Source organism: Rhinopithecus roxellana, chromosome 10, assembly GCF_007565055.1.
Source record: "Rhinopithecus roxellana isolate Shanxi Qingling chromosome 10, ASM756505v1, whole genome shotgun sequence".
Classification (NCBI taxonomy): Eukaryota; Metazoa; Chordata; class Mammalia; order Primates; family Cercopithecidae; genus Rhinopithecus; species Rhinopithecus roxellana.
Genome location: NC_044558.1, coordinates 6,735,214 through 6,757,583, shown reverse-complemented (window position 1 = coordinate 6,757,583; position 22,370 = coordinate 6,735,214). Strand labels below are relative to the sequence as shown.

Here is a 22,370-nt window from a genome sequence, read left to right as displayed (position 1 = left end):
CTAATCAGTTAACTTTTCATAAGTCACTTGTCAACTCCACCCTTCATCTTGCCATCCCACTACGTGTCTGGATGTGCAGAGAACGTATTTCTACTAAATTCATACACACACACACACACACACACACACACACACACACACACACACACACGACAGCTATTAGTCTCTGGTCTTGGTGCTGCTGAAATATCCCTTGTTTATGACAAAGACCTTTTGCATCCAAGCAGGTTGAATTTGGGTGTTTTACCCTATTTTTGTCTACTCTATCTTCACAAAGCTACCTCTTTCACTACAGAATATAGAGTTACTGAAGGTGTCATAAAAGGTAGAGCTGAATTCTATGATGACCTAGAGTCATTCTAAGTGAGGAGCTGAGAAACCCTCAAGTAACCCAGAAACAGTATCCAGGGGCTCTTTCTCAGGTATCAGAGTAGAGACCATGTTAGGACCTCTGTGGTCCCTGACAGTTCACCTGCCTCTGGGCTACCCCCAGAGTGCACCTGTTGCCTGAGATGGAGAATCCCTGATCTAAACAGTAAACTGGCTGTTCAGAAGCATATCAAGGAAGAGAGTCAGCATCTCTCGAAGCCATTCTTTAATTATTGGGTTTCATTTTATTTATTTTGCTGGCATTACATGAGTCCTTATGATTCTGTGATTTAATTTAGCAAACATTTATTGAGCATTTACTGTTTCCTGGATGAGGGATGTGGGAGCACAGAGAAGAATAAGGCCCGCCCAGGCAGTTCAGGTCTAACTAAAGAGGTGCAGGACATGCGGAGGAACACAACTGAGTTGTGTGAGGCAGTACGCTCTGTGGGAGCAGGATAGCCATGAGGGGCACAGAGCACTCCAGGGCCAAGTGGGGCTTTGCTGGACCAGGAGAGAAGGCTCTTCTGCCTGGGGAAAGCAAGCTTTGTCTCAGCAGGGAGGCTGCAGAGACCTGGATTTTAGGTTCTCTCAACATCACTGTGGCAGTGAGCTAGTTGTCCCCTGCACAGGTCTTCAAACTGGGGCCAACTGCTGTCTACGACAGGTCCCAACCTCCCACATGATGTCAGCACCTGAGTCCATCTGAGTCCAGGCAGTTTTAAATGCGTGGAGGAGCTTATTTTTTTGGCTTGCCTTAGTGCTAGGAGCTTGTTTTCTTCCCCTATGCAAACTAAGCGTTTCCCTGGGCTCTGCGGCACCCCTGGGTTTTCAGCATGCAATAAGCAGGTGCAGGGGTGGGGAGGAGCCAGGCGAAGCTTGTTCCATAACTTCCTGCTCACTCAGTGCTCCATGAGGTAGCTGCCCATGTCCCAGCAAGCAAGGTGACATAGATTATGAAAGCCGCAGGTTGATGGAGCTGTTGCCCTGAGCTGACTGGTGTTCACTGGCAGCAGCAGATCCTGTCCCCCAGTGACACTCAGTGTAAAGCACCTTGGCTTTCAGAGATTTCCACCTCCTGCCTTTCCATGGCAGGTGTCAGCCTCTCTCTTGACATTTGCTGAAACGATTCCGTTTTTTTGGATCCACAGTGCCTGTGCCAAGAACCTTACGGGAAAGGTACACACAGCTTGAGAACCTGTGGAAGTCTGCTAGGCGGGATAGTGGCATTGAGGAGACGGGCTAGGGAAGCTCATTCCCCTATTTGTCTTTTTGGGGAAAGAGAAAAAGCGAACTTGAGGGTTTAAATCTGGGGTTCCCTTCAAGGAATTAGATGCTGGTTTCCGAAGGGTCTCTGGTAGTTTTCGTTCAATGCCCCTCCCTTTGTAGTGAGGCTGTTTCGGCCAAGGCAGGGGCCATCCTGCCAGTACTTGGGCCTGGAGGCACTCAAGGCTACAGACAATGAACTGACTTTCCTTTGGAAAGTCAGGAGACCTGAGGAACATGGCTTAATGGCTGTAGAAGACCTATCCTTTATTTCACCTCTAAATAAGGGTGTCAGCAATCTGGGTCATTTTTTTTTTTTTAATCTGACTTTATTCTTTGTCTTCTTAATAGCTCCATTTCAGCTGCTTTAGGACGTCAATCTCATGACTGCAGGCATCGCCCTACTTCAGAGCCACCCAGCTTGTGTGCTCTCTACTCAGCCAGCCCCCCAAAGTAGGTGGCCCAGAATAAAGAGGAGAAAGTAAAAGGAAAACAAAAGGAGAACTTTCCTTTCAGACCAGAGCCAGGCAGGTCAGAGAATCACCTTCTGTGGCGGCCAAGCATTGCTCACCCAGGCAGTGGGGTTCTGAGGACCACACTGGCCTCATCCATCTCCATGTCTCGTCTGTCCTCCTGCCTCCTGCCTTCGCCTGCTGTTCCCCATCTCGAAGCTCTAAAAAACCAGCCCACAGCCCAGGAGGGACCAAAGCAAAAGTGTGGGATGGCAAGGGGGACACATGGGTTTCCACTTATGGCCCTGGCTGTCTGTGGGGCCATGACCTTGAGGTCTGTAGCCCCCACTTTGAAGTCCTTCGTATGCTGGAAGCCTCTCACCTTGTGTGTGGCACAGAGGAAAGGATTCCCAGACTAAGCTCGGGCCCTAGGAAATCTCCAAGGCTCGTGGGTTTGTGTGGCCTCCAGGGCTGCATTTTCGTGAGGTTAAATGTTCACAAAATGTAAGGGGTGTGAGGAACCAGTGAGGAAAGATTTCATTTTGAGGAAGTTGCCTGGGCACCATCAAGCCCAACTCCCACTTGCCATCTGCCCAGGCTCCAGAGGCAGCTTTGGGAGGGGAACCGTGGTGAGCACGCCGTGGCCTCCTGCAACTGGCTGCTCCCACGTGTCCTGAAGAAGGTGGGGTCTGTTATCCAGAGAGGAGCAAGGGGAGCTTGCCAAGAACAAACCTCCTCTGCCACTCCCGATCCCCTGAAGCACAGCTGGGGAAAGCTCCTCTAGGGTCGAACAGAACAGGCCAGCCGTTTGGAGTGGGTCCGTACCACAGGGTCCTGCACGGGCTTCAGGGTGCCGGTGTGCCCTCGAGGCTGTCTGCAGGCTGCTGTGTGTGTGCAGTGTGCATTACTTCTGGTGGGAGTCCATAGTTCTTAAAAGCTTTTCCTGACCACCCCACCGTTTCAAAAAAGTAAAGCAGTAGGCATTTAGAGGAAAAGAATGGGACTGCTTCTGACCCTCCTTAGCAAGATTTACTCTGAGAGGAAAAGCTACAGGGACACCCACAGGCTCCCCATGACCTTGGTTCCAGGTTTCCCTCTTCCTCGGCAGGTGCCTGGGACTCCCATTCCAGGGCTGTCTCAACCCCGTTGCTCTCGCTGTAGCAGAGTCCAATACACAACAGAACCCTTACACAGGGAGGTGCTCAGTAAATACTTGTTGAACAAATGTGGACTCTGATGTAACCACTGCTAAGAATAATCAAAGAATGACCTCACAGTTCCCATGGTCAAATGGGACCTGCAGCCCACAGCCCATCATGGCCAGCAAGGCTGTCGGAGTGGTCTGTGGTCAGGCAGCTATTGGGGCTCTCCTGCCTTTCTCTCCCTAATCTCGTGTCACCAGTCCCACCCCATCCTGTATCGGCTCGGGTTTGTTTTTCTTCTCCTGGTGATTAAGTCTGGCATGGTTTCCTTTGCACTCTTGGTTCAGACAGTTACCTTCTGGCTAAAGGAAAGCTCCCAGGCTCCCTGGGATGGGGACAGGGTCTGAAACACAAGGACCTTTCACCCTGCCTCTCCTAACAGCTGCTGTTTTGCTGGATATTTTAGTAGTTCAGCCACTGGGAGAATCCTCCATCCCGCAGCCGGGATGGCTTTACAGCCATAGGCTCTGTTTTTAACAATTGCCAATTTCTGCAAACCTCCGTTGCTATCATAGGACCACATGGACTCTGGGGCTTCCTTCCTGCCCTTTATCTCCATTGCCTTCAGTGGCTGTGCAGTGCAAGGTTGACACACGCCTGCTGAGCCTGGCCCTTGCCCTGCTCAGCCTCACGCAGCCGCTCTCCCACTGGTGGAAGCCTTCTGGGACCCTGCGCGCTTCCTCCTGCAGTTGCAGCTGCCAGCCTGCACTGTAGCTGCCTGGTCATTTCCTGTCTCCCCTCCAGCAAGGATTTTGTGTTTCCAGCACAGTGCCTATCACATACCAAGTTCATTCATTCACTCAAAGAACATTAGCTGAGGACCTACCATGTGCAAGGCACCCTTATAGGCACCTGGGGTATACCCGTGAACAAAGCAGGCCAAAGCCACCTGTCCTCGGGGAGCTCACATTCTAGCATGGAAGACAAGCAGCAAATAATAAACGTAATAAATAGATAATGATACCAAGTGGGAAGCACTCTGGGAAAGCAGACCAGACGCGGGAACATGAGCACGCTCAGTAAACCCACGTTCGATTGAACTTCGCAACGGCATGGCCAAGTGGGCACATGCTGGTAATCTTCTCTCCCCATGAACACGGGGGTCCCTCAGATGGAGACCCCCAGACACGATGTTTGCACTATGCACAATGACTACGTTGGGTGAATTTTCCTAACCAAAATTTAGTAATATCAGATACATATGAATGGATCTGTAGAGAACATATTGGGATGTCACACTACATACCAGTCAGACTAGCTAGGTACTTCTCAGTCTTCTATTCCCCGCATGCAGAGAACATGTTTATCCAGCGTACTTAGGCAAATGCAAGCGGCTGCTGAAGCTGCAAAGCCCAAGGGCTGAGGGCATTAGTATCCCACCTGCCTGAACTCCTTTGAGGCCCCTGGGTGGAAATCGTGGGGTGGTTATCTAACTTGAGGACACCCTAGAATCACCTGGGGAGGTTAATGTGCAGACTGTGGGCCACTCTGAGATCTTGGGGCCGTGGGGCAGGAATCTGCTGTGTTAATAGCTCTCCCAGATGTTTCTAATGCTGGTGGTCCTCGGACCACACTTTGAGGAACACTGCTATGAAACCTTGTGGAGGTACATGATGAGCCACAACACTTGTGTTGTTGCATGTGAAGTTAGGAGCTATAGAGAGAACAGTGTGATCAGTGGTGCTCAGGCGTGCATCAGAATCACCTGCAGAGCCTGTCAAAATGCAGGTTGCTGGGCCTCCCCCACAGTGTCAGGGTGAGGTCTAGGTATGTGCATTTCTGAACAGGTTCCCAGATGACGCTGAAGCTGTTCGTCCGTGGGCTACACTTTGAGATCCATTGATGTGAGTCATTCAGGATGCCTGTGTGCCTTGGAAGTTTGGGTTTCTATGAGCTAATCACAAGGACAAAGGGGTTCATTTTTAGGAAGCCAGAACTTAACTCTGTTTAGTCATAAAGCATCAGAAGAGAGAGATTTGAGAAACGAAATCAGAATAAATTTCCTCTGATGGAAGCATAGCTCTGCAATTTATCTGCACATCCACCCTCCAGCCAGTGGTGAGCTAATAAATGTTTAAGCATCTCTTCTTAGAGACAGCGGGTACAGGGGGCTGATTTATTGTTTGCCTATCTCTGTGGTGTAAATACTCCCACCATGGTCAGTTTCAAGCCACTAGTGTGGTCGCTGAACACGGAGCTGGGAAGAGATGTGCATGGTGAGCTCCCCACAGCCCCCAGAAGCCAGCTCCAGCGCACCACTGCCTCCGGCTGCCGTAGGGGTTTGTGACCTTTCAGGGCGTTAGTTACAGTCAGTTCCCACATTAAGGACCATATCCATCTAAGCTGTGGTTGCAGTCACAGGACCTTTCTCTGAATACATAAACCAAAATGATTGCCTCTCCCAGCCGGTGGCCCACAGTATGTGTGAAGCACTGGGGTTTAGCCTCCAACTTCTGGGCTTGGCCCGTGGTCCAGGTGGCAAGCCCTTGAGGAAGGTCATCTTTCCTCACACCTCCTCTGAGGTTTCAGTTCTCCAGGCCTGTCCATTGAGGAGCTGACACACTTCATACACCAAGGTCAGGGGCCTCCAGGGGCCACGAAAGGCTTAATGTCCACGCAAACCCAACTGAGCTAAAACCAGCTGAAGAAATTAATTTTTGCGGTGACCCATTTTCTCAGACAAGTGAATAGAAAACATTGGAGAAATGTTTCTTTTTCAGAAAATAAAACCACAGAAAGATAGAGTGATTCCTCTTGAGGCAGAGCCGGCCAAGGTCCCCTTCGGTCACAGGAGGTCCCCTGAACATGGGTGATGCCCGGGTAACATGGGTATCCTGGGGCACATGAACAGAGCCCACGTTCAGCCCCGTCTGTCTCCTCCCGATCTGCTCACACCTGCTGCCTGCCTCTTTGCTGTAACCCAATTCTGCTGCTTCTTTCCTAACTTTCCTTCGTCTTTCCAGATGCAGGACGCTATGGGCTATGAGTTACCCTGGGTGTATTTTGTCAGTCTGGTCATCTTTGGATCCTTTTTCGTTCTAAATCTGGTTCTCGGTGTGTTGAGCGGGTAAGCTGACCGTTTCTATGTCCTCTCCACAATGCAGCCGAGCAAGGTCTCAGGTTCCACTCCATACATGCCCGGGGTCCTCAGGGACGGGACCCTGACAGGCCCAGGAAAACCACAACAAAGTCTCCGTTCAACCACAAATTCTGACCCATTGGCCAGGCAGGCTGTTTGGCCTCTGATTTGCACCTAGAGGGTCCCCGGGTCCCGGCGCTGCGTGGGTCAGTGTCCCAGGAGCCGGGGACCAGCACTGGCCATGCTCGGTTGCTGAGTGTGCCTCACTAACTATCATTCCGTTCTTCCAGGTCAATGATGCCGTAGGAAGGGACTGGCCCTGGATCTATTTTGTTACACTAATCATCATAGGGTCATTTTTTGTACTTAACTTGGTTCTCGGTGTGCTTAGCGGGTAAGCAGGACCAAGGAAAAAGGTCTTGATTTTTCCATTTGTTTTTATTTATTCTTTCTGCTATTCCTGGCTGTGTTCTTCTTCTGGCTCTGATGAACCTGGGATAAGGGGTCACCACAGGAGCCTTGAAGTGGATGTCCTTGTCCTGGCTGGGTAAAGGGTCAGATGTGCCACTGGTCTCGGTGGTGGACAATGGAGGAGAGCTGGCTTCACCACAAAAACTGGGTCTAGCCAGCGCCTCCCAGCCTCAGGTAGCTGTCCAGGCAGGCAGGGCCCTTCTCCTTGTGCCTTCATGGCCTCTGGTGAACAGGCCTGGGTAAGAAGAGACTGGTTGAAAACATGAAGACAGACTCAAAATCTAATTCTCTTAACGTTTTAATTCATAGACTGAGCAGTCTATCTCTGACTTTCCTTTTCTGAACGAAAAGGAACCTTAACTGTTTGAAGCCATAGATTATTTAAGAATAGAAGAGATAGGGTACACTTTCCTCTAACTTTATCTAGTCGGCTGCAAGTATCACATCTACCTAATTTCAGCCCTTGCTCCCATGAAATTAGAAGTGGTAGAAGTAGCTGGGCATGGTGGTGCACACCTGTAGTCCCAGCTACTCAGAAGGCTGAGGCAGGGGGATCACTTGAGCCCAGGTGTTCAAGGCTGCGGTGAGCTATGATCACTGCAACCTGGGCAACATAGCGAGAGCCCATGGTAGAAGTAGCATGTGGCTGGAAGGTCAAGGAGCTTTTCATCATGGAAACGCATGAGATATTTCCTCAGCCCACTTTCTTCTTCAGAAGTCCACACCAGCCATGCCAAGGCCTAACACCTAAATGCTCCTGGTGACCGGCTCATGGGTGACCACTGTGCTGCCTTTGCCACTTGGGGGAGGGGGTTAATCTACTTCTACTCTGCTTGAGACTGTCAGCTGCTTTGGGAGTCTTTCCTAAGTATCTAGAGAAGTTAATGCTCGGAGAAATGTAGGTATAAAGAGAAAGATTGCTCCCCACATTTCCCCAGTACATAAGCTGGGAACAGCTACTCCCAGCTCCTACAGCTGCCCTAATGCAGTGCAGAGCAGTGGGCTTGGCCTTCAGAGCTGTGTAGAGGAAACAGTCTCCTCCCAGCCCTTCTGCCTCCCATGGAGAATGGCCCGATCGAGACCTTGATGACAAAATGCCTTTTTTCAAGGTGAGGCCACACGGGAGACTAGTGCCTTCCATCAGGGGTATCAATGATGAGCAGAACAACCTAAGTCTCTGATTCATTGCCTGGAAGGTAGAGAGGTTTTCAGTTTCATGTTCAAACACAAGAAAATGCCCCTGTGTTTATTTGTGAGTCTCCAAGGAAAGGATGGAAAAAATCAACCTCATCACCCTGAATCAAAGCAGAAATTGAGGCATCCCAGCTCTGCCCTGGCTGGGTGCATCATGTTGGGTGGTTTCACCTTTTTAAATCTTAGATTCCCCATCTGAAAAAGGGAAGATGATTAATTCCGGTGCATAGGTGGCTGTGATGATAGGATAAGATCATTTTCAGAATACTTAACACAGTGGTGTATAGTAAGGGCCCAATAATGGTGCTATCATTACAATGATTATTATAACAGGGTGCCTGTTATAACAGGAATTACAGAATCATCAAATGTTAGAAATGCTCCAGCCTCTCCTCGTAAAGATGAGGAACGTGAGCCCAGAGATGTTAAGTGACTTGTACAACGTCACTTCCCTGGTAAGCAGCAAAACCAGAGCCAGCACTCAGGCACCGCCTCCCATGAGATCTACGATGAATGAGCTTGAATGGCAACACAAGCCACAGCTCAAGACTTTTAAATGAATGTAACTCCACTTTCTTCCCCTGGAGATTGGGAACCAAATCTGAGCAAGTAACCCCCCGCCAAGAGCCTGAAGTGGAGAGTGAGGGCTGGACTCTGAGGGTCCTCCCTGAGCAGAGCGTCTGTCCACAGTCACTCTTGGCCCCCCAGAGGAGTCATCTTCCTGGTGGAATCAAAGCAGTGACGTCAAGTGACAGAAGCTGCTGATGTTGGAGAAAAAGCCACTTTAAAGGCCATATCTTGGCTGACTCAGCCTAAATGTGCTAGAGTGTGTTCAGACACCTCACCCCAAACCTGGAGCTTAGTAATACTCAAAAATGTTCGTTGACTCAGAACAAGAACATTAAGGCTATTTGACCTCTGAACTTAGGAGTCTTTGAGTCTATACGCTGGTCTTTCCTGGAGACCTTCCCCAACCTTTCTTTCCTGACCCATTCTGAGAGCTGCCATCTGCTCCTTGCAGCTCCAGAATCACTGATAGAACATCTGCCAAGGCTTCCTTGGCCAAGGGTCTGCTCTGAAGAGCAAAGAGGTGTGTGTGGGTGAGCACCTCCCCTTTCTGGTTTAAGGAGGCCTCTCCTCATGTGTCAAGGACTGGCCACTCTGAATTGGTTACCCCCCGCCCCATGCAGTGCCAAAGCTGGAATCAGGCTTCTGTTGGCTGACCACTCAGAGGCAACGGTTTCCAGTCAGTCTTGATTAGCCAGGACCGTAGAATAGTCACACACTTAGTGGGTGCAGATGTAGTCGACCATGCAGTCAAACGCTCACTTATTCATCAGACTTCTGATGAAGCTACACTTCCAGAAGCATTCAAAAAGGTCTCACAGCTCCATGAAATTGACTGTCACAGTGACAGCATTAACAGTCCCTAGCATTCGCTGTGTCAGGCTCTGTGCTCGGCGCTTTTGCTAGATTCACTCGGTTAATGCCCGTGGCAACTCAGTGAGCTGGGGTTATTCCTGTGTCCGTTCTACAGAGAAGGAAAGTGAGGCTTAGCAGCCGAAACGACCTCAATTCCAGCAAGTGAAAAATACAGGATGCAGAGCAGAGCCCAAGCAATGTGAATCCATGGCCTCTATTCCTGACCTCTGTGGGGTACTCTCCCCAAATCCATGGGACGGGTTCATCCCATGCTTTTAAATGGCAGGCGAGAAGTGGAGAGGGGAAGAGCAGAAGCTGCAGTAGGAAGGGTGAGAGGAGCGAGCGGGCAGGCACAGAAGCAATCAGCACAGGCTGCGGGAAACAGCCAGCAGGCACACAGAATCCCAGCAGGAAGCTGCAAAGGCAACCACCCAGAGGCTTGCAGCAGGGCAGGGCTGTTTAGCAGAGGGGCCGGCAGCCCTGCAGATCTTCATGGCCCTTGAAGGAGAGCAAAGCCACTAACTGAATAGCACTGCAGTCTTGGCGCCTTCTGGGACTGGGAGGAGTGTGAAACCCTACATTCCAACAATTAAGGATAATATGATTTTATAGCCCAGCACAGTAACTCATCCTCATAAATTATGTCCTTCAGTCACTAAGGAAAGATTGAATGGTGCTTGGTGTGTTCTGCTCGTGAAGGTAGAGAAGATGACTCCATAAAGCTTCCATTTAAAGTGTGGAAATTCAGGGCTGTGCATGGTGGCTCATGTCTACAATCCCAGCGTTGGGAGGCTGAGGCAAGAGAATCATGTGAAGCTAGGAGTTTGAGAACATCCTGGGCAACATAGTGAGACCCCTTCTCTAAAAACAAAAATTTTTTTTAATTAGCTGGGCGTGGTGGTGGCAGCACCTATAATCCCAGGTATTCAGGAGACCAAGGCGGGAGGATCACTTGAGTCCAGGAGTTTGAGGCTGCCATGAGCCATAGTTGTGCCACTGCACTCCAGCCTGGGTGACAGAGCAAGACCCTGTCTCTAAAAGTAAAAAAGAAAAAAAAAATTAATGGAAATTCAAAGACTTTGGCCCTGAGAGGGTTAGACCTCTTCTATCTGGAGCATGTACATATCCAGAACACCTATTTCTGATGAGGCCAGATAGAGTCAATATAAAGAATAGATATTAAAGGATTTTTTCTAAATACTTCATTATCTGATGGTCCTCACATTAACCCTATGCAAGACATAGGGCTGGTGCTTGTATAGTTAATAATCAGATTATGATTACTTCCCCTCAGAAAGCTCAATCTCCAGCCGACTAGAATAAAGTCTACAACAGTGACGATGAGATGCTTGAAACTGCCTTTGAAGCTGTAATGAGGTGGAAGCCCCTGGACTCTGGACTCCGGTTACTTTTTGTTTTTAAGCGATTGCAAACAGAGGGCTTGGGAAGTGCGCCTCCGGTTGGCAAAAGACCCACGATTTCTTACATAAGTAGTCATCCCATCCCTTTTCCCACTGGGAATTGGGTGTGTCTTGTCCCCAAAAAGCAGAGAACCACTGGAGGCAGGCATTTTACAGCCAGGAAGTACCACTGGACCATGGCCCCACAGTTAAGACACAGTATCTGGGACCAGAAGAAAGCAATGAAACGTCAGGACACACGGGCCTTGTGGGTGGGAGCAGAAGACATGGCCCAACGTACACAGTCAGTGCCCCTTATTCATGACGGTTACGTTCCATGAAGTCACCACAAACATGAAGCAGTGAACACTGAGACGTTAGTTCTGGGGAACTACAGGGTTATTTCCTGTGAGCCTCTGCTCACATTTTGTCAACCAATCAATACATAACCTTGTTTTAAGTGTGTTTCTATTTAAAGACACTTTATTTCATATATACGATTGATTCATTAACATTAAACTCGTGGCCACCAGCAGTGTAATTCGCGCCTGCGTGAAGCTTACGTAATGCACATGTTTTCTCTGTGCAGCACGTCATAGCCCTCCTGTGCATAGTGACACTGGACGGCACTTCAGCATTATGCTTGGGGCCATTTTAAACAGCAAAATCACCAGCAAAAAGCACAAAAATGAGACAACATGGCACTAAGTGGACGGTGAAAAGGACACCTCATAGTATGAGGGCTGAATTGGGAAGGCAGAACTCTACATGCCCCCTTGTTTGGCCTCAGCGGGAACACGTAGAGTTTTTGTCATCTGCACATGTCCACAGGTGACTAAAAGTGCCACGAGTATTGATTCTGTAGTTACAAACAAATTTTAGTGAGTAGGCGCATTTGTAGATGTGGGATCCACAAATAAGGAGCCTGGGCGGTATCGATGATGGAAGGGCCTGCACGCCTCGGGCTGTTGGTTGAATTCCACACACACTGCCCCGTGCATACTTTACACCGCTGAGCCCTGGCCCCCGGCTCTCCACACCACCCCTCGTTTTTCATGTTGGCCATTGCTGGCAAGAGATGCAGTCCTGTCTCGTGACGAATCCCACAGCAGTGACTGATTGTCTTGTCGGCTCTAGTCCTTGGGCCTGGTACAGCCTGTCAGGCTGGAGCTCCGTGTCTTCATTAGCTCAGTCCCCAGAGCAGGAACATGGCTGGCATCCAGGTAAGGAGATAAAGAGAGCCAGGCACTGCCACCAGCAGATCCTTTACTCTGTGGGGACTGCCGAGGGAAACCTTGGCTCACCTTCCATCCAGCCTCAAGCCTGGCTGTGCCTCACACTCCATGGGATGCAGCCATGCTCCAGATCTGACTAAAGCCCTTCTCCATCCCTCTCACACTCCCAAAACACATCCTTCCTCTATGAGGAGAATTATCTTCAAGCCAGGCAGAATCAGCAGCATACCTCACGTTCTATTTCTCCCCCTGGATGTTTATTTTAGATCCCCAAAGGCCTTGGGGTATAGATGGTGAGCTTCATTCCATAGGGCTGATGCTGTAAAACAGGATTGGGCCAATTGTCCCTACTCCAGTTGAGTCCCAGTCCTCTTCTCCCAACTCCAAAAGAAGGATGGGTAGGTGTTTTGTAACCAGAACTTGAACCCTCTGCAAAGTCACTCAAAAGAGCTGAAGTGAGCCCTTACAAAGGACTGTGAAGTTCAGCCCCTTGCAACTCCAAACCCACCCCAGGGGGGTGCAAATGCAGGTAGACAGAAAGACAGTCAAGAGAGGAGGCCTTGAAACACAGTTTTTGGAGTTGATTTGCATAGGGAGGAAAATGCTATATGAGGTTACTGTCTCCAGGAGCAAGACTAAGGCCCCGGAGGCTTAACCAGGTACAGGGGATAAAAGGTTAGGAGGAGAGGGGATGGCATCTCTCTATGATCATCCCCAACAGGGAAGGAGCAAAGCTTCCCTCTCCGTTGTGAGCTGTCAATCTGTCCGCTTTTCCCCAGCATAAAACTCCTTGGGAAGAAAATGAAGGTACCCGCTGGTTGGCAGGAAGCCCAAGAAGCAGTAAGTTCAATCCAATTAGAATTGGATTCAATCAAATTTAAGAGGAAAATTCAATCCAAACCAGAGCATCATTAAGGCAGCAGTTGAAGAGAACTGGTTAGCTTGAGAGCCCCCACATTCTCCCAATTAAAAAGTTCCCTAGGCCCCACCCCAGCCCCAACTCCATCTCACCGTAAAGACGGTACATGCTGAAATCAGTGCGCTCCCAAGTGGCACAGGCCAAATGCAAGCACTAGGCAGTGCAGGTAATGATGGAGCTGCCCCACAGGACAGTAGACTCAGGAGTAGAGCCCTTTGCCCTCTTATGGTTTGTGGTGCCGTCCCTCCTTCCATGGTGCCTTTCCTAGAGTGTGGCTTGAGCAAAAAATTCTCCAACGTGCTTGCAGCAGCCTCTTGCCCTGAACTAGGCCTTCACTGGTGAGAGAGGAAGACACCATAGCTCCAAGAATTAACCGAGATGTCCCATGCATGTACACATACACACACACACACACACACACACACAAATACACACATCCACGCACCACCAAGGGCCTCATTCCCCAAAGACTGCACATCAAAACCAAAAATACTCCTCATACCTATTTTGCAAGAAAAGGCACAGACTTGCTTTGAGGGTTGAGAATTTGCTGTGTTGATGATTGCCTTCTGCTGCCAGGCTCCTCCTTGCTCAGAAAGTGAATTCAAAGTCAGAGAGAAAATTAGGACAGAATCATAGAAAAGAAATAGTTATTGTGTCAGAAATTTTTCAATAGGCCCTTCTTCCAGCAAATCTCACTCCAGTTTCAACGTCTACTCGTTATTACTTTAAACCAAATGCATCGTTTAACTTTTATATCATCTTGATTTTAGGTATTTTTCTATTCTGATTGGATTTCTTTAAACCAAAAGGGCAGCCCCCCGGACATTTTCTTGTGTTTGGAACCTTCATTTGTCTCCATGTAGGAGAGACCCTTCTCTAGATTAGAAAAAAAATCCTTCCAGGAATGCTGAGTGGCAGGTTGAGCTCATCATAAGAACAAAGATTGAGGACATTAAATCTCCTGGGTCCCAAATCAGTGGTATACTGGTAAATATTTAACAATAGGCTATCTGGGGGGAAAGCCCTGGTTTTCAGCATTTGCCAGTTACCGTGGTGTAAATATTCCCACTGTGGCTGATCTCAAGCTACCAGTGAGACATCCCTGAAGCCAGAGTTGGGAAGAGACATGAATGATTGGCTCTCAGGACCTGGTGCGAGTGAGTGGGCTTTGGTACACTGCTGGTCTAACACCTTGTGTCACCTGGAGATCCTTGGGAGAATTTTAAACTGCCACTTGATACCGGGTGGGATGGAAATGCATGTTCTGGAATGGTGGTGGAGGTTTTTAGTTACTGCTTGGAACGGGTTTCCAGGTCTTTGGAGAACAGTTATTAAAAAGCAAAGCCTGTGATCATGATCCAGGAAAAGAGGGAGATGGACTTCATCCATCCCCTTAAGCCTCTCCTGGCCTGTGTCAGGATTGTCCCCTTACTGACACTTCCCATCAAGGTGAGAGTAGACAAAACCTAGACTGTCTAGCGGAGCTATCTGTGGAAAGTAGGGGCGTGTGGGCAGGTTTCTCCCTGCAAAGCAATTAAGACTCTTGTTTCTCCTTATCTCCATCTCTCCTTCCATCCTTGACCCTTCTTGGTGTTCCCTCCTCTGTGCTCTCCTGCCCTGCCCCTCTTCTCACTCTCACCAGAGAGTTTTCCAAAGAGAGGGAGAAGGCCAAGGCCCGGGGAGATTTCCAGAAGCTGCGGGAGAAGCAGCAGCTAGAAGAGGATCTCAAAGGCTACCTGGACTGGATCACTCAGGCCGAAGACATCGATCCCGAGAACGAGGACGAAGGCATGGATGAGGAGAAGCCCCGAAACAGTGAGCAGCCGTCTTCTTCTGTGTTTGGGCTGGGTTCTGGGGGAGAGGAGACAACATCGGGGTCAACACAGAACTTTGACTGCCACCCTTTCTTGGCAGCCCACGGTGTGCCTTCCTGGAGCCGCACTTATCTCACTGATGGCAGTCACTTGCTACACACAGGCATTGGTCACATGCGGGAAATCATAGCTGTCGACCTAGAAAACCTCATGCTCCTTTTAGAATATCTCACCTTAAAAGACAGTTGAGATTTTGCTAAGGCAGAGGCCCTTTTAAAATCAGAGATCCTTCTCTTCCAGGTTCCACCTTTTAGGGCCAGGGCACAGGCTTCCCATTTGAAAGCACAGGCTTGTTTGAAAGGAACAATGTCTGCCAAGCAGCTGCCTGGAAAACTTTATACCTGCTCAGGTATCTTTCCCCTCTTTGCAGAAGATTTCCGGACACTGCTGAGCTTTCTCGTAGGAAAGGTAGCCAAAGGTTTTTCTTAAGGGGGTTAGCTTCAAAGACCTGGGGAAGTGCTAAGTGGGAGTGTTGGGGGAAGCCCAGAGGAGTTTGGCAGAATCCAACTAGGTGATGGAAATTGAGCCAAATCCCTTCCTCAGGGGTTCACGTGGCCCATTGTTGGCCAGGCTGTGGCTGGGATAGAAATGAGAGTGATGGATGGCATTGACTCACAAATATGTAAAAAATGATGGATCATGAAAATTCAGGCTCTTACCAGATTAGCCAAGTGGTTCTCAATGCGGGGCGCCTGACCAGCAGCATCAGCATTACCTGGAAACTTGTTAGAAATGCAAACCCTTGGGCCCCACTCCAGACCTACTGACCCAGAAACTGTGGGGATGGGGCCCAGGAATCTGTGTTTTGACAACTCCCCCAGGTGATCAAGATGCATAGTAAATTTGAGAACCTTTGGGTTAACGCTAACCACTCTCTGTATCTCATTTGGCCTCCATCTCTGGGACTCTAACCATACTCTTTCTTTCTTTCTCTGTGTGCAATATCTTTCTCTTTCACTACACTTGTGTGAATAGGTGCATTTCTGTCCTCTCAAGCAGCCTTAGTTAAAAACAGTTTCCTAAACACTGAGCATCTAGAGTAGTCCAGGAAGCAAACAGGTTAAAGAACCGTCCAGGGCATTTGCTGCGTGGAGTCATGCTGATAAAGGCAGGGAGCTGGGACTTCACCCCGAGCAGAGGGGACGATGGGCAGAGCTGCCAGGAGCAGAAACAGGTGCAGGAAGAAGGGACGAAGACAGCCAAAGATGTTCACAGGAGCAGAGTCTCTGCTCCCTCATTTCAAAGATAGATTTAATACATCTATCAACGGCTGCCTTTCTGATAACACTGCCCAAGGAGCAAATACAAATTTAAAGCACACAAACAACAAGGGACTGGTAACAACATAATTTAGTAACCTAAGGAAGCTTTTGTGCTCTGCTAAGTGGTTTTGCAAGTTGGAATACAGGGCCTTTGAATGGATTATCACAATGAGCCATGATGCCGTTGAGGGTCTTCCTGGAAAAATGCCTGACAGCTTCTATTACACTGTTGATGGAACTGAGGAGTAGTTGATTAGTTTGTGGCACTGAGTGGTATGCTAAATAAATAAGTTGGCCTGTGAGCCACGGAGAAGCATACCTCTAAAATGCAGGAGTTTGTATGCTGGCTCCTGGCTCCACCCTAAGTCAGAGCACTGGCCCTACCTTGTGACTAAGGGTGATGAGCATTTCTGGAGCATGTGTTACTGAAAAGCTGCAATAGCCACTACATGCTTAGCAGCTAGTGGCTGTCCACTGAGATAACAGAACATAGCTATTCTGTTCTCTGCCTAAAGTAGGAGCTGACAAGGGAGAGTGTGCTGCTTCTCCATCTAACCCATTAAATGAATAAATTCCTAGGAGGGTTCCCAGCATGGAGTATTCTTTGCAGCTGGAGCAGATCACATGGACAAGGCCCATCTACCCAACTTTCTTGACAAACTTTGAGAAGAGCGTAATGAGCTGCCTACCCCAATAGACAGTCTCACCAAGATTTTCCTAAGCCTAGATACGGATGACCTTAGACTCTGGAGACTGGTTTCTCTCGCCTTGCACTGCTTCCTTACGGCTGGAGGAGCCCTGGGGGTCTGTTTCTTGTCCTAGGAGGACTGGAATGGGAGCCTAGCTCCTTCATTAGTGGAAATGCTAATCAGTGGGACAGTTCCAGGGGATGAGGCAGGGGAATGAATATTTTAAAAAGCAAGGTGTACAGAGTAAGATAGACACATGCAATGAAGTGGAACGTGAGAGACAGGAATGGAGCCAGGAAGAGAATCCAAAGGACTGCGTCTGTTGGGGAAGTCCAGTTAAAAGTAGAATTGATGTGATGAAATGATTAAGGAATCGGAGGCCTAATTCACTTGCAAAAAAGGCAAGACAGTGGCTCAGAAACCATCTTCCTGTCTTGAGAATTTCATAGATTGCCCTTTGAAACAAATACAAGGGGAGAAATCCTGCTACATTTGAAGCCTGTGTGTTTCAATTACCGTAATATCTTAGCCTTTGAAGCTTCTAAAAGTCTACAGTAGGGTATGTTTGCCAACTCTCTTCAGCTCAAAAGCTAAGTCATCTTTTAAGAGAAAAGGCTGATCACTCCTCATCAGCAACTATGGTGACTCTGCTTCTCCCCGGGCAGCATCTATATTCCCGTGGTGTGAGGCTAGGGAGGTGGGGCTGGGTGCAGTGCAGGAGCTGCTTGAGGACACACAGCATACCTGAGGGGAGCCCAGGGATTCTGTTTTCTTAGGGAAAGCTGCAAAAACCACCAAGGAAGTAGAAAAAATGGGCTGGAAGGACAACAGAAAGAAAGCATGCAATTGGGAGGCATTTCTCTAAATATTAGAGTAAGTGAAGTGGCCAGTAAGTTATATGCAAAAATATGTTCCAGTTCATTCATTCATTAGTCCACCCACTCACAAATGAAAGGTCTGCTCTCTGCCAGGCACTGTTGTAGACACTGGTGATAGAGCAGTGAACAAGGGAGTCAAAAATCCCTGCCCTCGTGGAACTTAGATTCTAGTAGAGAGACAGATGGTAAATTAAATAGCATGCCAGAGAGGGGTGAAGCAGTGAAGGGGGAAGAGTGTTGAGAGGTTGTGATTTCAGAGGGGCAGCCAAGGAATGTCTCACGGAGAAGGCAGCATTGGAATAAAGACTTGGAGGGTGGAAGGAAAGGCACCCTGCAGATAGTTGGGAAAAGAGCTTTCTAGGGGTTAGCAAGAAGGGGCCAATGAGAAGGGGGCCACGCTGATGAATCCGGAGCTGAGGAGGCTTGTGCAGCTGGAGAGGGGGGAGCAAGGGGATGAGTGGTGTGAGGTGAGGCTGTGGGACCCAGGGAGTAGGGTATATAAACTGTTGTGAGAACTTGGCTCTTACTGGGAGTGAGCCAAAGAGCCTCTGGAGGGGTTTGAGCAGAGAAGCAACACGATCTGACAGACACTCATCAGGGTCCGTCTGCCTGCCATGTGCAGAATGGAGTGAAGGTGGGCCAGGGGGAGGCAGGGGTCCCGTCAGGTGCCTGCTGCCTCAGGAGATGCTGGGCCTGGTCTTGACACCCATGGAGGTGATAAGGTCAGTATTCAGGATGATGTCATTTGCAGACGCATCAGATATGGGATGTGAGAGAGAGAGGTCAGGCATTTTCCAAGGCAATTGTTCTAAATGATCCCAAGAGTGGAACTGTCATTTATGGATATGGGGAAGTCTGGGAGAGGAACGGATGTCAGGGCAGGAGGATCAGGAAAGCCATCGTAGACCCTGAAGTTTGAAGTGCCTATTAGACATCCAAGTGGAAATGTTGAGTATGTAATGGCGAATGAACCTCTCCAGGAGAGACATCTGTGGCTGAACTGTAATTTTGAGTCAACAACCTATAGAAGATGCTTATCCCCTGGATCTCTGGATGAGATCACTGGGGTGTGAGTGTAGACAGAAGTGAGATGCTGTCACAGAACTGAGTCCTAGCCCTAGTGATGTTTGGAGATTGGGATAAAGGGAAAGAACCAGCAAACAGGACTCCTAAAGGCATGATCAGAGAGATAGGAGGGAATGCAAAGGAAGGGGTGTGAGTGTTGCTGCTGTGACTGGAAACTGACCATTGCACTGAGCAATGTGGGGCTCACTTGCTGGTGCCTTAACACAGGCTGTTGGATGAAATGCTGGGGAGAAAGCTTCCTGGCCAATCAGCCTTCCCTGTGCATCTCTCGAGTCTGCATGCCTCCTGCAATGGCATGGAACGTTGCTCTGCAGGCTTCTTGCTTCTTTGGCATGGCCCAGGTTCCAGCCACCTGAAGAGTTTGGCCATGAGGAAACCAGAAAGAGGACAGGAGGACACTCACACAGACTCTGGCATGCCCATGGCCTCAAGACAGTCAGTGTCTAAAGCTTAGCCCGTCATGATGTTCCCTTCTACAGCAATGCCAATACTAGCCACTGCCTCTGCAACGGGTTACCGACAGTCTTGGAAAAAAGAGAACTTGATACTCAAGAGCCATTTCAGAGCCAAAAAGGCAAGAGAGAGGCATGTTTATGCACTGTTACCCTGGATGCAGCTTCCTAAATGGGGCAGCCAAGAGCCAGGCCCCTTTTCTCTCTGGGTATAGACTAGGATAATGTTGAGGTCTCCCCACTCTAGTGACTGCTTCTTCCCTCCCTCTAAGCAGCAATGAGCAGCGCCTGTGAAGGGACCCATTGCAAAACCATCATTACCACACGGCTTTATTGTCATCAGCAGAGATGCACTGCTCCAAGGGACGGGGCTCGTTTTCCAGCTCCAATGTTAAATCTAATAGAAGGTGAGACACTAGAGGGAGAAGCCATAAAGAAAAAGAGACAGATTTTCTTCTTTTTCCCCTTCAAGATCAAAAACACATTTATTAAATATCCATCTTTACAGGAATCTCTCTCTCATGTCATTAAGACAACTTAAATGCAGCCCTGGCTCTCTAAAGCTTGCAGTCTAAGCCAGACATTGATGTGGATGAGCATGTAAAAAGACAGACAGACAGTGGAACCAAAATATTGAATTTCCATGCAGATAAGCAGGATTAAATATTTACCGCATGGTACTGAGTTGTGTGACTCGGGAGCCACTTTTGCAGTCATCACCAGCTAGCAGAGCCACATGCCTGCTGCCTGCCCCACAGAGTCTAGGATCACGTATTATTGAGACAAGAAATTGGAAGGCTTGTAAGAGCTGCAGGTTGCCCACGAAAGGTCCCCATGTGGCTTGAGAGCAGTAACCTGAATATCGTTGATTTACATTATATATGTGTCAAGGGCATGTACATAGTTATTTGGTCTTTAAAAAAAAAATCAGTTTGATCAATATTTACCCTGGACCTCTGGATACCTACAACACAATCCCGTGAAGCATCTGGCTCAGATTACGTGAGAAGACACACTAATGTTTGTTTTTGTCCTTGATTCTGTTCATACCTTGCACTGTTAAGTGATCGTGCTGCCAGGCCATGAAGTGAGAGCAGATCCTTAAGGCAGAGCCTGGAAGTAGGTCCTGGGCCTTCACGTAAACTCTTAGCTGGTCCTAATCAGACCCCTGAAAACTTTAGTGCTGGAATGTTGCCGGAGAGATCAGGTGAGGAAACTGGAGCCCAAGGTGGGTAACAGCCACCTGGCTAAATGTTACTGAAGTCAGCACTCAAACCCAGGGCTCCAGATTCCCCACGCAGGACCCTGCCCTGCAGACCACAGTGCTCCTTACAGAAGCCTTCTCGGACACCCAGGCAGCAGCACTCCCTAACTGTCCCTCTGTCCCCATAGCTCTTGGGGCATGTCCCCACTTACCTTGTGGAATTACATCCACTTCGTTACAGTTGCTTGCTGGGCTACACTGAGAGTTCCTTCACTGGGCTGCCTTTAATTCACCCTTGTATCCCGATGACCTGACATAGCTCAGAGCATGGGAATGTCATGGCACATATGAGTCACACGATCACACGCAAGCGCGAGTGCATGCCACATGCAAGTTTTGGCAAAGCACCTTCTGCCCTGCTCTGAGCTGATGGAACAGGTGAGCTCACACTGCCACTGGACTGAGTTGGCTCATTGTTCTGTCTGCTCAGAATTGACTTCCTTGTGGCATCACCGATGACATCCTTTCAAAGTCATTTCCTTTCATGAACACAGTTGCTCTCCAATAGCCCTCAGTCACTCTCAACTCCTGGAAGGCACCATTTGGAAACAGGCGAATAAGCACAGAGCCCCCTACACATGTGGACAGTGGTGATAACAGGGAAATTGAAGTGCCGTGGGAAAGCATTGGGAGTTCTTAAGCAACGAAATTGTGCTGTTCCCTGAAGACCATGGTGACTAGCGGGGCTGAGTACTGGGGCTCTGCCGTGAAACCACTGATGGATATTTCTGGCTCTGGTAGTCATGAATACCCATGGGCGAGGTCCTGTGGACTTGGTGTTGTGAGAGGCGTCTCACCCAGGGTGGGGGGTGGGGGCCATGTTGTAGTAAGGATCCAGAAGGGGTCTGTTCATTGGTAGCACATTACCTTTGGAGCACAGCCTGGCTGCTGTACTGTCTGGCCCCATAAGTGTACAGATGCCATTTTCCCGGCCGGGGGAGCAATGGAAGAGCTATGGAAGGGCTGTATTGTGTATACAGTGCGAAGTAGGCACGTCAGCCTGTCTCAGTGAGCTGTCAGACACTTCCCAAAGCAAAACCACCAGACTTGGGCAAAGCTTGCTGACTTAAGCTGTTGGGAAGCCATGACAATCTTCTCGCTGACCAATGGCCGTGTGCTTCGGAGGAGTGGGAAGGTGACAGCCACAAAGCATTTTGACAAGAGACATTCACGGCTTCCTGGACCTGGCATGAGATCAGCATAAAGGTACCTGGCAGCTCTGCCAAGCCATCCGCTAATAAAGGCTCTGCTCCCCTTAGGGAGATGCCTGCTTGACTTTAGGGGAGTGTCCAGGCCAAAACAATAACCTTGATAAGCCAACAAACTGCAGAATCCAGATAGCTAGGTTTATGGTGGAGAGTATTGTCAATACCAGCTGAGAAAGGCACCATAAGAAGGATTCCCACACTCTTTTTAGATACCTGCCTTTGTGTTGGTCTACCTTTCACTGTGTAACTGCTATGGTGGGAACAGAGGTTGTGTGGAGGGGCCTATGAGAAGCGGGGGCCGAGTAGGGTGCTGTGGAGGCCGCACTGTGGTTTTGGAGGGACAGGAGTTATCAGGGAGCTACCGGAAGCTCTCCTGCAGTTTAAAGTGGATGTGTGGATGGAGAGCAGCTGTGTTCCTGGGATCACTGGCCAGCCAGCCACCCCACAGGGGCAGAGCAAACAGGCTGTGAGCTCTTGAACTGCCAGGCACACCGGGGGTCCTTGGCAAGGAGTGGAGCATGAAGGCCCTCTTCCTCTTCAGGGCCTGGAGGACAGCATCCTCTGCCTGCCCGCCAGGGTCCTGGCCCAAACCAGCATCTTCCCAGCCCACTTCTCTCTCCAGAGGCTTCATTATCTTCCCAGTTC

At 49.2% G+C, this 22,370-nt stretch overlaps 1 protein-coding gene across 7 annotated transcripts in view; it reads left to right on the top strand.

Moving 5' to 3' along the window:
• The window catches only part of CACNA1C (calcium voltage-gated channel subunit alpha1 C), a 647,971-nt gene that overhangs the window by 447,107 nt on the left and 178,494 nt on the right, over positions 1 to 22,370 (top strand). For 5 of the 7 annotated variants that reach the window (XM_030939233.1, XM_030939228.1, XM_030939229.1 and 2 more), the window contains exons 8-9: positions 6,659 to 6,762; positions 14,655 to 14,827. In XM_030939233.1, coding sequence (XP_030795093.1) covers positions 6,659 to 6,762; positions 14,655 to 14,827 — 277 coding nt within the window. Of the gene's footprint in view, positions 1 to 6,252; positions 6,357 to 6,658; positions 6,763 to 14,654; positions 14,828 to 22,370 lie in introns of all 7 variants that reach the window. The other 2 variants (XM_030939231.1, XM_030939230.1) reach the window with 1 other exon arrangement.